This window comes from Mauremys mutica, unplaced genomic scaffold (assembly GCF_020497125.1).
Source record: "Mauremys mutica isolate MM-2020 ecotype Southern unplaced genomic scaffold, ASM2049712v1 Super-Scaffold_100400, whole genome shotgun sequence".
Classification (NCBI taxonomy): Eukaryota; Metazoa; Chordata; order Testudines; family Geoemydidae; genus Mauremys; species Mauremys mutica.
Window position 1 is genome coordinate 51,098 of NW_025423330.1, and position 15,982 is coordinate 67,079.

General features: G+C 49.6%; 1 protein-coding gene across 1 annotated transcript in view; it reads left to right on the top strand.

Moving 5' to 3' along the window:
- The first annotated feature begins 711 nt into the window (after positions 1-711).
- Positions 712-15,982, top strand: part of LOC123361171 (SKI family transcriptional corepressor 1-like) — a 147,479-nt gene continuing 132,208 nt past the window's right edge. Inside the window, exons 1-2 of the mRNA XM_045001327.1 lie at positions 712-793; positions 2,014-2,120. Of these exons, the coding sequence (XP_044857262.1) occupies positions 712-793; positions 2,014-2,120 (189 nt within the window). The remainder of the gene's footprint in view (positions 794-2,013; positions 2,121-15,982) is intronic.

Here is a 15,982-nt window from a genome sequence, read left to right on the forward strand (position 1 = left end):
GCTCGCCGAGGCCCCCCTCCCCAGTGCAGCTCGCCCAGTCCCTCCTCCCCTGCACCCCCTCCCCGTGTCTGCCCCCCCCCCCCGCTGCTCACCAGGTCCCTCCATCCCGCTCCCTGTGTGACCAAGTGTGACAAAGTGGGACTGTTCTTATGTTTTCTCTGAATACTGTGTGGGTGCCTCAGTTTCCCCTTTTTCTTTCTTAAGTGTCTAGGTGGAGGGATCAGGGTGTGTGATTGTTGCAGAGCCCTAGGGGACCAGTTTGATTCTGTTGCCCAGAGAATGGCTGACACCGTCTCCTGGCAACTAATGGCCTGGGCTCCTTCCGTGCAAGGTGCCACCTGAAGGTGTTGGAGAACAAAGGGATCAGGGGACTCCTGGCCGGGGAAAGACACAAACTGGAGAAGTCTGGCTGGGGAAATGGACGGAGACCCAGCCCAGGCAGGGCATTGGGCTCCCTGCCCCCCAAGTTGGACCTGGCTCAGGGGTCCTGTTTCCTGTACCTACAAGCTCTGTTTTAGACCATGTTCTTGTCATCTAATAAACCTGTTTTACTGGCTGGCTGAGAGTCTCAGAGAATCACAGGAAGGGGGTGCAGGGCCGTGACTCCCCCACACTCCGTGACACCAAGTCACCTGGTACTGGACGCCATGATAGAATTACCAGCCTTTCTCTATTGAAAGGAAAGTCCTGGAGTAAGGGGACAGGGTGGGGATGCTGCTCTCCAAGGTCAACTCGCTGGCCAACCTGTGCTCCGGGTCCAGTGGGGAGCTGCACCCGGCCAAGCTACAGCCAGGTGAGGTTCAGTTTGGTTTGGATGGACCGCGGAGGGGTGGTGGTTCTGCAGTGGGTGGCCTCGGAATGGGCCGGAATCAGTTTGGGAGGCGCCCTGCCCTGCTAGGCATTGGAGAGGCTCATAGAGGAGTCTGATCCAGTTTGGTTTGCAAGGAAGTCTGATCTGGTTTGTGGGAGGGATGTGGGTCTGGTCTGGTTTTGGGAGGGGGGTCGTTCTGAGGAGGGATGTGGGTCTGCTCCGGTTTGCCTTGGGGAGGGATGTGGGTCTGGTCCGATTTCAGGGTGTGGGGGGTCGTTCTGAGGAGGGATGTGGGTCTGCTCCGGTTTGGCTTGGGGAGGGATGTTGGTCTGGTCTGGTTTTGGGGGGTGGAGGGTCGTTCTGAGGAGGGATGGGGGTCTGCTCTGGTGCGGCTTGGGGAGGGATGTGGGTCTGGTCTGGTTTCAGGGGGTGGGGGTCATTCTGAAGAGGGATGGGGGGTCTGCTCCAGTTTGGCTTGGGGAGGGATGTGGGTCTGGTCTGGTTTTGGCGGGTGGGGGGTCGTTCTGAGGAGGCATGTGGGTCTGCTCCGGTGTGGCTTGGGGAGGGATGTGGGTCTGCTCCGGTTTGCCTTGGGGAGGGATGTGGGTCTGGTCTGGTTTTGGCGGGTGGGGGGTCGTTCTGAGGAGGGATGTGGGTCTGCTCCAGTTTGGCTTGGGGAGGGATGGGGGTCTGCTCCAGTTTGGCTTGGGGAGGGATGGGGGTCTGCTCCAGTTTGGCTTGGGGAGGGATGTGGGTCTGGTCCGGTTTTGGCGGGTGGGGGGTCGTTCTGAGGAGGGATGTGGGTCTGCTTCAGTTTGGCTTGGGGAGGGATGTGGGTCTGGTCCGGTTTTGGCGGGTGGGGGGTCGTTTTGAGGAGGGATGTGGGTCTGCTCCAGTTTGGCTTTGGGCGGGATGTGGGTCTGGTTCGGTTTTGGCGGGTGGGGGGTCGTTCTGAGGAGGGATGTGGGTCTGCTCCAGTTTGGCTTTGGGCGGGATGTGGGTCTGGTTCGGTTTTGGTGGGTGGGGGGTCGTTCTGAGGAGGGATGTGGGTCTGCTTCAGTTTGGCTTGGGGAGGGATGTGGGTCTGCTCCAGTTTGGGGGGGTTAGGAGTCGTTCTGAGCAGGAATGAGGGTCTGGCCTGGTTTGGAGAGTTGGCCCGGTCTTTTGAGGACACAGCTGGATCTGATCCTCTCTGCCTGCAGGGAAGGACAAGGAGCCGCTGGAGAAGCTGTACCAGGTGGGCCCGCTGCTGGGCAGTGGTGGCTTTGGTTCTGTCTACTTGGGCACCCGCCTGTTGGACAGCGCCCCGGTGAGTAGAACCTGGACAGGGATCCCCCCCCCCCCCGAAGCCCGCTCCCCATGCACGCTGCTCTGTAGAGCTCCGCCTTTGGTGAGAAACCCGTCCCTTACCCCGTTACATCTCCTTTGCTTTGCCCTGGCATAGCCACCATCTTGCTTCCCCTTCACTGGTCCCTTGTTTGCCTCCCCTCTTTCTGGGGTTGCCTGACCCGATTCTGATTGTCTGGGCGGTTCTGGTTGTGTCCTAGGGGCTTACGAGGTGTTTTTGGGGTACATATATCTATGTCCCAGTTGGAGTGGTTCTGGGGCATTAGGGGGTTTGAGGGGCACAGGTACCAAAGTCCAGGTTGTAGGTGTCCCTGGGGGGCTTAGGGCATTTGTGTGGGGCATAGCTTCCTAGGTCCAGGCTGTAGGGGTCCCAGGGTGAATAGGGGGTTCGTGGGGATCGCAGATATCTGTGTCCAGGCTGTAAGGGTCCCTGAGGGGCTTAGGCGGTCGTGGGGGGAAAAGGTACCTACGTCCAGGCTGTAGAGGTCCCTAGTGGGCTTACGCTGTTTGGGGGGGGCTATCCAGTTTATTGCACTGAGTTGGAATTAAATGACAGTTTTTCTGGTCCAGCTAGTGGTTTTTAGCCGATTGTTAACTTAATTGTCCATATATGGTAAGTAGAGGTGTATTTGACCAGTCTCTTATTTATAAAGCACTTCATTTTTCTTTTCTTGATGCTTGAGGGTTTCTTCACTGTATACTGAGTCTTCAGGGTGTGATATTTTCTGGTGTCTTTGGTCTGTGGGATGCAACTTAAAGAACTTTTGTTAGTTAACTTAGGCTTTGGCTACACTTGCATTTCAAAGCGCTGCCGCGGCAGCGCTTTGAAGCGCTAAGTGTAGTCAAAGCGCCAGCGCTGGGAGAAAGCTCTCCCAGCGCTGTCCGTACTCCACCTCCCTGTGGGGAATAACGTACAGCGCTGGGAGCCGCGCTCCCAGCTCTGGGGCTTTGACCACACTGGCGCTTTGTAGCGCCGCAATTTGCAGCGCTGGAGAGGGTGTGTTTTCACACCCTGCTGCAGCGCTGCAAATTTGTAAGTGTAGCCAAGCCCTGAGCCAAGAGAGGTTAACTCCATCAAGGTATTTGAAAGTACAGGCGGCAGCAGCAAGTTTAGCAAACTGAGAAAACCTATAAAGGACAAAACTTAACCGGTATGTAAAAATATTTGAGAAAGAAGGTTCTATTTTCAGATATGAGCACGGAGTGTGGTTCCGTGGGTCAAAGCAATTGGGAACCTGCACAGTTGGGAACTGCGCCCCTGTTTTTTATCCTGGCTCTGAGAGCAGAGTGGGGGTAGTTACCTGCTCTTGTAAAACCTGAATTTGTTCCCCCAGTGTCTGTTGCTTTTGTGTGCATGCCAAATGGATGGTGGGAGTGCCCTTTTTTTTGCTGCAGTTAACTGTTTTTGGGCAGCTCCATGTGTTAATGCATCAATTCTAGGTGTCAATTCACTTAATTTCAGTTTTTTACTTTGAAATTCTTTTTTATTCACTCCCCTGCGCTCGAGTCGCAGCTCCTGTGTCCTAATGTGCTCTGTGAACTGTTCCATTTTTTACCAATTCAGTGAGTATTGTTTGCTACTCTTTCCTTCTGTGCACTTACTTGTCCCGTTCTGACAGGCACCAGTCTAGGTTCCGGTTTAAGTTTAACTGGAACCCGGCTTTTATCATAAGGTGGTGGTTGCAATGCAGTGGACCCAGTTTCATCTTTTAATTTTACTAGGGCCACCTTTTTCCACTTTTGTCCCCATTCTTCAGGCACAGGGTAGCTACCTGAAGCCTGCTGTTTACCACCAAGATTTATAACAGGGGACGGCACATGTTTGGTTGGTTTTTTTTTCTTTTTTTTTTTTGTAGGTTCCTTACAGCTGATTCCAGTGTTTCACTCTGTTCCTGTACTGGTTGTCTCTGGGCTGCTTGCCACCCTGCAAGGGGGGTGGGAGCATTCCAGGGCTGTGTAGCTTCTTTTGATTCTTTTAACTCTTTCTTTGTTACTGTTACTTGCCCTGCCACATTTGTGGTGTGCTGTTTCAACCATCTCACTGCCATAGACATTAGTTGCAGAATTCTTGCTTTTTTACTTTTATTACTATTTTTCAGAGCCTCGGTTTCTACCATCGCTCTATATATGCCAGTCCATGTTTCCCCACTCTCTTTTAAAAATTCATATGGTCCCCCTTTACTGGCAATCCAGCGGGTCCAAGAGTTATCAAACTCCGTGGGGATCATAAGGGAGGGGATCAGGGGGTTCCCTAGCTCGAGGTTTTCTGCCATGTTAGATTGCGATTCTTACAGCGGACAGCTCGCTTACTCAGCAGATCAGAGGTCGGGGTCACCAGTGTTGTCAGAGTGCTACCGGTGTGGTGCTCTGCTCTGTTCAATGTTGCTATCACTCAGCTGCGTGCGTGTGTTCCCTCTGTGTGCTGTCCCAGCTCTTCGAAGATAGCTGACACAGCAGACCCGAAGAGAACCCCCAATGACCACAGAGTCTAGTAAGGTACGAAGGCACGTCGGCCAGGTTTATTGTCAAACGAAGCACGATGATAGTTCCCTCTAGATTGTTACTCTACAGGGCATACTACAAGAAAGTGCCCCCTGGCGGGACTTTCCACTGCCCCCTCGGCTGGACAAAGACACCGCCCCAGGGATGCATTCTTCTATACAGGTACAAACAAGTTACACGTCACTCCTGACGTATGAGGTGCAACCCCTCTACGTAGTAAGGTGCCGCCTCTCACCTTTTACATGTTAGTTCGAACAAAACAACTCTATCCATCATATTACCCTTTTGGCCCTGTCATTGGGATGGGTCGGCCTGTTCCTTGTTATCTATGGAATGTTCCACTATAGTGTGTTCTGGTACCGTGTTTATACTTTACTACACTAGGTGAATATATATGTTTATGCAGCATCAGCCCTTTCCTTGCCAGCGTCTGTGAGCAGGGCCTGCCTCTGGCTCACAGCTTAACTTTGCTTTGTGTTAGCAAAGTTTGACCATTACTTTAGTTCAGGCCTCAGGCCTCATACCGGGCCTGTGATACCAAGGTTTACATCTTAGGGCCCCCTCTTACTACAGGGCTTAGGGGCTTCTTGGGGGGCACAGATACCTACATCCAGATTGTAGTGGTCCTGGGAGGCTTAGGGGGTTCGTGGGGGGTACAGAAACCTACGTCCAGGCTGGAGGGGTCCTTGGGCAGCTTAGGAGGCTTGTGGGGGGCACAGATACCTACGTGCAGACTGGAGGACTCCCAGAGGCTTATGGGTTTATGAGGGGCACAGATACCAATCTCCAGGCTGTAGGTGTCTCTGGGGGGCTTAGGGGGGTTTTGGGGGCCCAGATATCTACATCCATGCTGTAGGGGTCCAGGGAGGGTTTAGGGGGTTCATGGGGGGCACAGATACCTACCTCCAGGCTCTAGGGTTCCCTGGAAGTCTTAGGGTTTTTGTGGGTGGCACAGATACCTACGTTCAGGCTGGAGGGGTCCCTCGGGGGTTTGTGGGGGGCACAGGTACCTACGTCAAGGCTGTAGGGGTCCCGGGTGGGTTCAGGGGTTCGTGGGGGGCACAGATACCTACGTCCAAGCTGTAGGTTCCCTGGGGGGGTTAGGGGTTTTTTGGTTGGCACAGATATGTACTTCCAGTCTGTCACGGTCCCTGGAGGCTTAGGGGATTTGTGGGAGGTACAGATAGTTACGTCCAGCCTGGAGCGCTCCTGGGGGGGCTTAGGGAACTTCTGGGGGCAGAGATACCTATGTCCAGGCTGTAGGGGACCCTAGGGTGCTTAGGGGGTTTGTGGAGGTACAAATACCTAGGTTGAGGCTAAAGGTGTCCCTGGGGGGCTTAGGGGGTGTGGGGGGCACAGGTACCTACGTCCAAGGTGTAGTGGTCCCGGGGGCTAAGGGGGTTTGGGGAGGGCACATATACCTACATCCCGGAGTCACGGAGTGTGGGGGAGTCCGGCTCTGCACCCCTCCTCCTGGGACTCTCAGTGACTCTCAGCCAGCCAGTAAAACAGAAGGTTTATTGGACAACAGGAACACAGGCTAGAGCAGAGCTTGTGGGCACAGTCAGGGCCCCTCAATCTGGTCCTTCTGGGGGTGCAGGGAGCTTAGTTCCCAGCTTGGGATTCCCTGCACTGCACCCCCCAGCCCCAAAACAAAACTGACCCAACCCTCTCCACTCGGCCTTCTGCCTTTTGTCTAGCTTCCCAGGCAAAGGTGTTGACCTCCCCTCCCCCCTGCCTAGCTCAGGTTACAGGCTCAGGTATTGTCCCTCACCTAAAGTCCTCCCCGGCTCTCCCATCCCCCATGCAGACAGTCCCTACTCCATCACACCTGGCTGGATGGGTTCCGTGTGGACTTAGGGGGTTCATGGGGGGCACACAGTGGTGAGCTGCAGCCGGTTCGCAGGAACTGGTTGTTAAATTTAGAATCCTTTTTAGAACCGGTTGTTCCAGGACAACGGGTTCTAAAAAACCTTTTACATTTAACAAAGGCTCGGGCAGCTGTCCACCTGGCCCCAGCTCACCTCCCCCTCTCCTCTGAATGCTCTGCCCTCCTTCTCCTCCCCCTCCCCTGCTTCCCACGAATCAAATGTTCACGGGAAACCTGAAACAAGGAGCAGGCAGGTAAGCCCGGGGGGGCGGAGGGCTCTAGGGAGGCATGGCGTGCGCGGCCCAGTCCGGCTCCCCCTGCCCCTGGCCGAGCGCCCCTGGCTCGGGCTGGTTCTGGCTGAGCGGATTTGGCCCGGCTCGAGGAGTTGGGCCCCGCGGCGCCGGTCGCAGTCCCGGCGTAGGGGGTGTCAAGGAACATGGGAGGGTTGGATGGGGCAGGAGTCCCCTGGGGGGATTACGGGGTTTGTGGAGGGCACAGATGTCGATTTCCATGCTGTAGGGGTCCCTGGTGTGCTTAGAGGGTTTGTGGGGGGCACAGATGGGTTCCTATGGGTAGGGCACTTGGAGCTAGGGTTAGGGTTCCTCTGGGTAGAGCGCCCCGCCCTAAGGTTAGGGTACTTAAGGGCAGGGCACTTGGAGCTAGGGTTAGGGTTCCTATGGGTAGGGCTTCCCACCCTAGGGTTAGGGTTTCTAAGGGTAGGGTACTTGGGGCTAGGGTTATGCTTCCCAAGGGGAGGTCTCTTGGTGCTAGGGTTAGGGTTCCTATGGCTGTAGGGGTCCAGGGGGGTTTAGGGGTTTGGGGGTGTGGAAGCAAGGAAAAAATTAATAAGAATTTGAAGGGGATTTTAATGCATGTTAGTTAGCAAGAGTCAGGCCATACTTTAACCCTAATGATGTAAAATTTGTAAAAGCAAAATAATGTAAAACAAAGTAAACTGTGTAAAAGTTATTACGACCTTGCAATGTGCAGTCTTGCTTTTTTCTTAGTAGTAAAATAAATAAAATAGCAAAAAGGCTTATGTATAAACAAATGCAAATGTTTTCTTTTTACTGTCTCCAGGATTGCTAGCTATTGTCTATAACAAAGGTATAAAGGCTTAATGTAACTGTTGACCAGTTGAGAGACCTGTCCAGGACAAGGGCGACCCTGTGTCCTATGGCACTCTCTCCCTCCATTGTAATTACTAAAGAAATAATAAAGTATTTGATTTTGCTGCACCCAAACAAAAAGCAAAAACTGAGTTTTTCTTCGACAATTTGGGGGCTCGTCCGGGATGGCAACGCCCACGGACCCACAGACGGCTACTCATCATTCCCCTTCGAACCCCATGGCGCCACATGAGAGGTATGAGACCTTTTGAAATCTCTATTGGGGTATCGGAGGAGGACTGTCCGTGAGGACGTCTGTCTCTGTTGGGCTCACGCCATCTAAATTTATTGACTGACTGTGCAGCAGGATCAGATGCAAAGTGGTATTGGGGAGAGGCCCCAATAAGGTTAGTTTATAGCAGTACTGGGAACTGCTGAGTTGGCCAAGGAAATGCATAAGGTAATGGATAGGTAAATGCATTAGAATGCACCGGTGCTGAGGGGTTTTTACCGCCTCAAGAGGGGTTGTCATACCGCCTCATAATATTAATCCAAACCAAATAAAAATGCATCGTAATTACAAAAAAAAAAATTAAAAAAAAAAGGCCTTGGTATGTATGTGTGTGTATGTATACCAATATAAGTAATTGTTATCAAAAAACGCCCAAAGTACCCTGTAAAGCAAAAGCTAATAATCAAAACTGCTCTAATGCAAGCCCAATAACTAGTAAATCTTTAAAAAATCCGACCCACGGTGGGCTAACTCAGCCTGGCATAGTCCGGCAAGGAAGCTGCCTAAATCTAAAAGTGTGTAAACCCATCTTCCCTCCCCTTTCCCTTCTGTGTGGGCTACTAACAATCTGTTCGTCTCACTAAATGCAATTAAAGTACGCGGCGCCGTCTCCCAAAAACTAGCCAACGCTCTTTGCTAAAAAAAAGTGTAAAAAAGTTGTAGTCTTCCTTATAAGTCTCTCCTGTGTAAGTGCCCTATAAAAAAAAAATCCTTAAATTCTAATCCGCTAGCGCGGACAAAGCACCCCCTCAGCTTGTATAATTAAAACATTAAAAAAAAAATTCCACCTCACCCCCTAAAAATACCCCAGCATATTACATGTACGTACATTATAGTCCTAAAACCTGCAAGTATTTAAATTAAAATCTGTACACGCATAAAAAAAATCATTTAAACAATGCCCATTAAAAAGTACCTTCAATCTAAATAAAATCATATATCTCAAAAAAGCTTTTAATCACCAAAAAAAAGCCTCTAACACAGTATAAGCAATTTGTCTAAAAACGGGTTAATTTAAAATTCGGCTTCGCCCAAAAATTAAAAAAAAGTTGTTTTGTATTCAAAGTCAAAAATCAGTGCAAACTATGCTAAGTGCAAAAAAAAAACTGCTTTCAGCCCCAGCTGCTTGTAAAAAATAAAAACAAAGGCAAACCAAAAGCAGTACAAGTTACAAAATTAAAATTATATTTGCAAAGCTTAACTTTCCAGTAAAACATGTGTAAGTATTAAAATGGCTTAAGGCTTAGGGCATTCATATTTTTCCTGTGTAAAATAAAAGCATTCCCAACACTCTCCATTGTTGTTTTATTATTTTTAATAAAGCTTTAAAATTTAATTATATGCTCTCAGTCTAATCACCTAACATAAAAAATAAATTAATAACAAAAATTTGTCACAATTTAGTAAGCAATTATGTATAAAAAAGCCCTGCAAAATTTACACCATCTATCTGTTTTACCCTTGTTATTTTATGTTTGCTTTGTTTAGTATTGTTAATGTTATATAATAAAAATTGCATAATTATAAGTAAGCCCATATAAAATAAAAAAACACTATTTAGTTTTTGTTCTGTTTTGTTTAACCAGTTACTATTGTTTTTCTGCTCTGTTCATTTGGGCGTTGGGTGTGTAAGCAAAACTAAACTTCTCGTTCATAATTCCTCAAAATAAAAGCCATGTGTGCAATAAAGCTCTAAAGTTGTATTAAAATCTTTCTGTCCCGCCCCCTATAACAAACAATGTAATAAAAATAAAAAAATCTGGCTTAAACTGTAATTCTCTCTGCTTAGTTCTATAACCCAAAAATTACTAACAAAAATAATATTAAATATCACTAAAGCTAAAAAAGCATTGCAATAAAATCTAAACCAAACTTAGCCCACTGCCCTTAAAAACGCATCAAAAATACCATCTAATCTGTAGTCATGCAAGCATACTTAAACACTTTCTAAATGAAAGTGTAAACATTCACAGTGCTCCTTCCAAGCATATAAACCAGTTAAGGGGTATAAGCTCCCACATACCAAATCCTGCTAAATCCATAAAAAAAATGCATAGAAAATTAAATTCACCAAAATATCTAAAAAATAAAACCGCCTAATACTCCTAATCAATTTTTAGTTAGTGCTCCTAAAATTACAGCTAATATTTAAATAAAATTAAAAAATCTATAAACATTTTGGCCATTAAAACCACCACAGCTTCAATATATACAAAAACTAAAGCCAAAAAAAGTTATCACTATTTATAACAATATTTGCTAAAAAAATAAAAATAAAAAAACTACCCTAACAAAACACCCACTTTTTCAAACTAATAATAGCTATATATACGTTAATGCCACCACTTTACAAAATATACATATTAATCTTACCACTGCTGCAAGCAATTATATTATTTACTGGCCTGCAAATAAAATGCAAATAAAATATTGCAAATAGCTCTTAAATTTCAAATATATTTTAATTAAACCAAAATAATGCCTAATCAGTTTCAAAATTTGCTTTCATTGTTACCAAAAGTTTAAAAAAATCTCTAAATTGCAATAGGCAAATTCATATGCTTCAAAATATATATCATGCTAAACAAAATGCCTTTTATACAGCTTATAAAATATCTACTTTATGTACTACATATAATATATTGTGCTTTATAATCAAAACTGTACAACAACCCCATTGTTTTATTTCTATAAAAATGTTTGTCATATTGTTAATTAATTTAAAATTGTTATTGTTTTTATAAAAAACAATAATAATAATAATACCTTTCATGTTCATGCTAATCATGCATTATCATTACATCCCATAACAACCCCTAAAATTAACATATCTGCTATAAAATCTAAAATCCATAATTTAATGCAAATTAAAATTTAAAATATATGTTGTACTAAAAATACAAAAAAAATATAAAAACAAAAAAATAATTAAAATTTTAAATTTTTTTTAATGCATATTAATCAATTAGCAAAAATCAAGCCATACTATAACCCTAATAACATAAAATTTATAAAAGCAAAATAATATAAAACAAAATAAACTATATAAAAATTATTACAACCTTGCAATATGCAGTCTTGCTTTTTTCTTAATAATAAAATAAATAAAATAGCAAAAAAGCTTATATAAACAAATGCAAATGTTTTCTTTTTACTGTCTCCAAAATTGCTAGCTATTATCTATAACAAAAATATAAAAGCTTAATATAATTGTTTACCAGTTAAAAAACCTATCCAAAACTAAAGCAACCCTGTGTCCTATAGCACTCTCTCCCTCCATTGTAATTACTAAAAAAAATAATAAAATATTTAATTTTGCTGCACCCAAACAAAAAGCAAAAACTAAGTTTTTCTTCAACAGGGGGCACAGATACCTATGTCTAGCCTGGAGGGGTCCCGGGGGTGCTTAGGAGCTTGTGGGGGGGCACAGATACCTATGTCCAGGCGATAGGTGTCCCGAGGGTTCTTAGGGGTTCGGGAAAGGCACAGATAGTTAAGTCCAGGATGTAGCTGTCGTGAGGGGATTGAGTGTTGTGGGGGTCAGATACCTACGTCCAGACTGTAGGGGTCCCGGAGGGCTTAGGGGGGTTGTGGGGGTACAGATATATACTTCCAGGGTGTAGGGCTCCCTGGGGGGCTTACGGGGTTTGTGGGGGCACAGATATCTGTGTAATGAGGCGGCCTGGCTCCCCGCTGCACTTCAGAGGGCTGAGCCAGAACAGATGCCGAAGTGGGCGGAGCCACCGCCGCCTGACCCCGCCCCCCGGAAGTCAAGGGGCAGGACAGGAAGTATAAAGGCCCAGCCCTGGCGCTCAGTTGACGGCTGGCTCCCGGAGAGGACAGACACTGGTGCCTGAGCTCCCACTGGGCTCAGCCTGCCTCATGCTCACTACCCTGAGGAGCTGCCTGAGCTTCCCCTCATCCAGGAACCTATGGTGTGGGACTCTGCAGAAGACGCTGGCGATACCCAGGTACCAACACGGGGGGAGATGGGAAATAGCCTGGGGGTAGCCGACCCCAGTCTGACTCCAGGAGACCCTGAACCAATGTCAGTGTGTTTCGGTCAGGATCCCCACTGACACAGCAGCAGACTGCCTGCCGCTGTTAGGGCCCCGGGCTGGGACGCAGTGGAGTGGGAGGGCCTGCGTCCACCCTTCCAGGCGTGGCAGACTCCCCCTCTCCCTGGCCTGAGGAGGCCCTTGTACAGCTGCTCAGCCCTGCCTGAGGGTCTGAGCCTTGCCCCTGTGTGTGTTGCCCCACCCTGAGCCAGGGCTTGGGCTACCTATAGAGTCTCAGAGGTGCTTAGGGGGGTTGTGGGGGCACAGATCTTATGTCCAGGCTGGAGGGGTCCCGGGGGGACTTCGGGCGTTCGGGAGGGGGGCACAGATACCTATGTCCAGGTATAGGGTTCCCGGCTGGGTTCAGGGGTTTGTGGGGGGCACAGATACCTATGTCCAGGCTGTAGGTTCCCTGAGGGGGTTAGGGTTTTTTGGGGGGCACAGATACGTACTTCCAGTCTGTCAGGGTCCCTGGAGGCTTTCGTGGGAGGTACAGATAGTTATGTCGAGGCTGGAGCACTCCCGGGCGGGCTTAGCGAACTTCTGGGGGCACAGATACCTATGTCCAGGCTGTAGGTTCCCTGGGGGGCTTAGGTTTTTTTTGGAGGGCCCATATATCTACGTCCAGGCTATAGGGATCCCGGAGGTTCTTAGGGGGTCGGGAAGGGCACAGATAGCTACATCCAGGCTGTAGGTGTCCCTTGGGTGCTTAGGGGGTTTGTGGGGGCAAAGATACCTACATCCAGGCTGTAGGGGTCCTGGGGGGCTTAGGGGGTTTATGCAGGTCACAGATGCCAAGGTACAGGCTCAAGTATCAGAGGGGTAGCCGTGTGAGTCTGGATCTGTAAAAGCAGCAAAGAATCCTGTGGCACCTTATAAACTAACAGATGTTTTGGAGCAGGAGCTTTCGTGGGTGAATACCCACTTCGTCGGATGCATGTAGTGGAAATTTCCAGGGGCAGTTAGGGAGGGGTGTGTGTGTGTGTGTGTGTGTGTGTAATATGCAAGCAAGCTAGAGGTAATCAGGGAGGATGAGGCCCTGTTCTAGCAGTTGAGGTGTGAAAAGCAAGGGAGGAGAAACTGGTTTTGTAGTTGGCAAGCCATTCTCCTACAGGCTTTTGTATATTGCCTTTCCTAATATCTGATTTGTGTCCATTTATCCTTTTCCGTAGAGACTGTCCAGTTTGTCCAATGTACATAGCAGAGGGGCATTGCTGGCATATGATGGCGTATATTACATTGGTGGACGTGCAGGTGAATGAACCGGTGATGGTGTGGCTGATCTGGTTAGGTCCTGTGATGGTGTAGCTGGTGTAGATATGTGGGCAGAGTAGGCATCGAGGTTTGTTGCATGGATTGGTTCCTGAGCTAGAGTTACTATGGTGCGGTGTGCAGTTACTGGTGAGAATATGCTTCAGGTTGTCTGTGGGCGAGGCCTGGCCTGCCACCCATGGCCTGTGCAAGTGTGGGATCATTGTCCAGGATGGGTTGTAGATCCCTGATGATGCGTTGGAGGGGTTTGAGCTGGGGACTGTATGTGATGGCCAGTGGAGTCCTGTTGGTTTCTTTCTTAGGTTTGTCTTGCAGTAGGAGGCTTCTGGGTACATGTCTGGCTCTGTTGATCTGTTTCCTTATTTCCTCGTGCGGGTATTGTAGTTTTGAGAATGCTTGGTGGAGATTTTGTAGGTGTTGGCCTCTGTCTGAGGGGTTAGAGCAGATGCGGTTGTATTAGATATTAGGAATGGCAATATACAAAAAGCTGTAGGAGAACACTTCAACCTCCCTGGCCACACTATAGCAGATCTTAAGGTGGCCATCCTGCAGCGAAAAAAGGTCAGGACCAGACTTCAAAGAGAAACTGCTGAGCTTCAGTTCATCTGCAAATTTGACACCATCAGCTCAGGATTGAATAAAGACTGTGAATGGCTTGCCAACTACAAAACCAGTTTCTCCTCCCTTGGTTTTCTTTATCTCTAGCTTGCTTGCATATATATACCTGCCCCTGGAAATTTCCACTACATGCATCTGACGAAGTGGGGATTCACCCACGAAAGCTCATGCTTCAAAACGTCTGTTAGTCTATAAGGTGCCACAGGATTCTTTGCTGCTTTTAAGGTACGGGCTGTAGAGGTCCCTGGGGGGCTTAGGGGTTTTGTGGGGGGGCATAGATACCTACGTCCAGGCTGTAGGCATTCCTTGGGGGTTAATGGGTTTCTGAGGGGTAGAGATACCTACCTCCAGGCTTTAGGGGTTCCTGGAGGGCTTAGGGGGGTTGTGGGGGTACAGATACCTACGTCCAGGCTCTAGGGGTCGCTGGGGGGCTTATGGGTTAGTGGGGGGGCACAGATAGCTGTTTCCAGGCTGTAGGGGTCCCAGGGTGATTTGGGGGTTGTGGAGGGCTCAGGTACCTGCGTCCTGGCTGTAGGGGTCCCCAGGGGCTTAGGGAGTCGTGGGATGGACAGTTACCTTCATCCATGCTGTAGGTGTCCGGGGCGGGGCACAGATACCTATCTCCAGGCTGTAGGGGTTTCTGGGGTTTAAGGGGTTTCTGAGGGGCACAGATACCTATGTCCAGGCTGGGGGAGGGGTCTCGGGGGTGGGGGGGGCTTATGGGGTTTGTGGGGGGGCACAGATACCTACATCCAGGCTGGAGGCGTCCCGGGGCGCTTATGGGGCTCAGGGGGGCACAGATACCTAAATTCTGGCTGTAGTGGTCTCAGGGGGCCTTAGGGGGTTCATGGGGCACTCAGATACCTACGTCTAGGCTGAAGTGGTCCCGGGGGAGCTTAAGGGGTTTCTGGTGTCACAGATACATATGTCCAGCCTGTAGGGGTCCCTGGAGGGCTTAGGGTATTGTGGGGGCCCACATTCCTCCGTCCAGGCTGGAGGGGTCCCTGGGAGGCGTAGGGGGTTCATGAGAGAAACAGAAACCTACCTCCAGGTTGTAGGGGTCCCTAGTGGGCTTACGCTGTTTGGGGGGGGCCCAGATACCTATGTCCAGGCTGGAGGGGTTCCAGGAGTCTCAGTGGGTTCGTGGGGAGTACAGGCTCCTACATCCAGGCTGGAGGGGGTCCCTAGGGAGCTTAGGGTTTCCTGGGGGGCACAGAAACCTACGTCCAGTCTGTAGGGGTCCCTGGGGGACTTAAGGTGTTTGTGGGGGCCCAGATATCTATGTCCCGGCTCCAGGGATCACTGAGGTACTCAGACACCTCTGTCCAGGCTGGAGGGGCTCAAGGGGGTTTCTGGGGGTGTCATATATGCTGAGCGGGCAGCGGAGCCCTGAGTAGGGGGCGGAGCTAGGCTGAGGAGGGGCCTATAAAAGCGGCCGCCCAGCCAGGCAGCAGCACAGCAGCGAGCAGTGGCACAGGAGCCAGCAAACAGGGCGGCGAACAGGGGAGTTTGCGTGGGAGAGTTCCCATTGGAGGAGCAGGTATTTGGATTTGCATCTGTCTTTGTGTATTTGCATCTGTCTTTGTAGTGCTTGTATCTATCTGTAGAGGCCCGTCGGGGCAGACTGCTGAGCGGACAGCGGAGCCCTGAGTAGGGGGCGGAGCTAGGCTGAGGAGGGGCCTATAAAAGCGGCCGCCCAGCCAGGCAGCAGCACAGTAGCGAGCAGCGGCACAGGAGCCAGCAAACAGGGCGGCGAACAGGGGAGTTTGCGTGGGAGAGTTCCCATTGGAGGAGCAGGTATTTGGATTTGCATCTGTCTTTGTGTATTTGCATCTGTCTTTGTAGTGCTTGTATCTATCTGTAGAGGCCCCTCGGGGCAGACTGCTGAGCGGGCAGCGGAGCCCTGAGTAGGGGGCGGAGCTAGGCTGAGGAGGGGCCTATAAAAGCGGCTGCCCAGCCAGGCAGCGGCACAGCTGCGAGCAGCAGCACAGGAGCCAGCAAACAGGGCGGTGAACAGGGGAGTTTGCGTGGGAGTTTAAAGGGGGAGGCGGAAGGGGGCGGCGCCGTGTCTCCTGTGTTCCCCAGGTAAGAACGCCGAGCGAG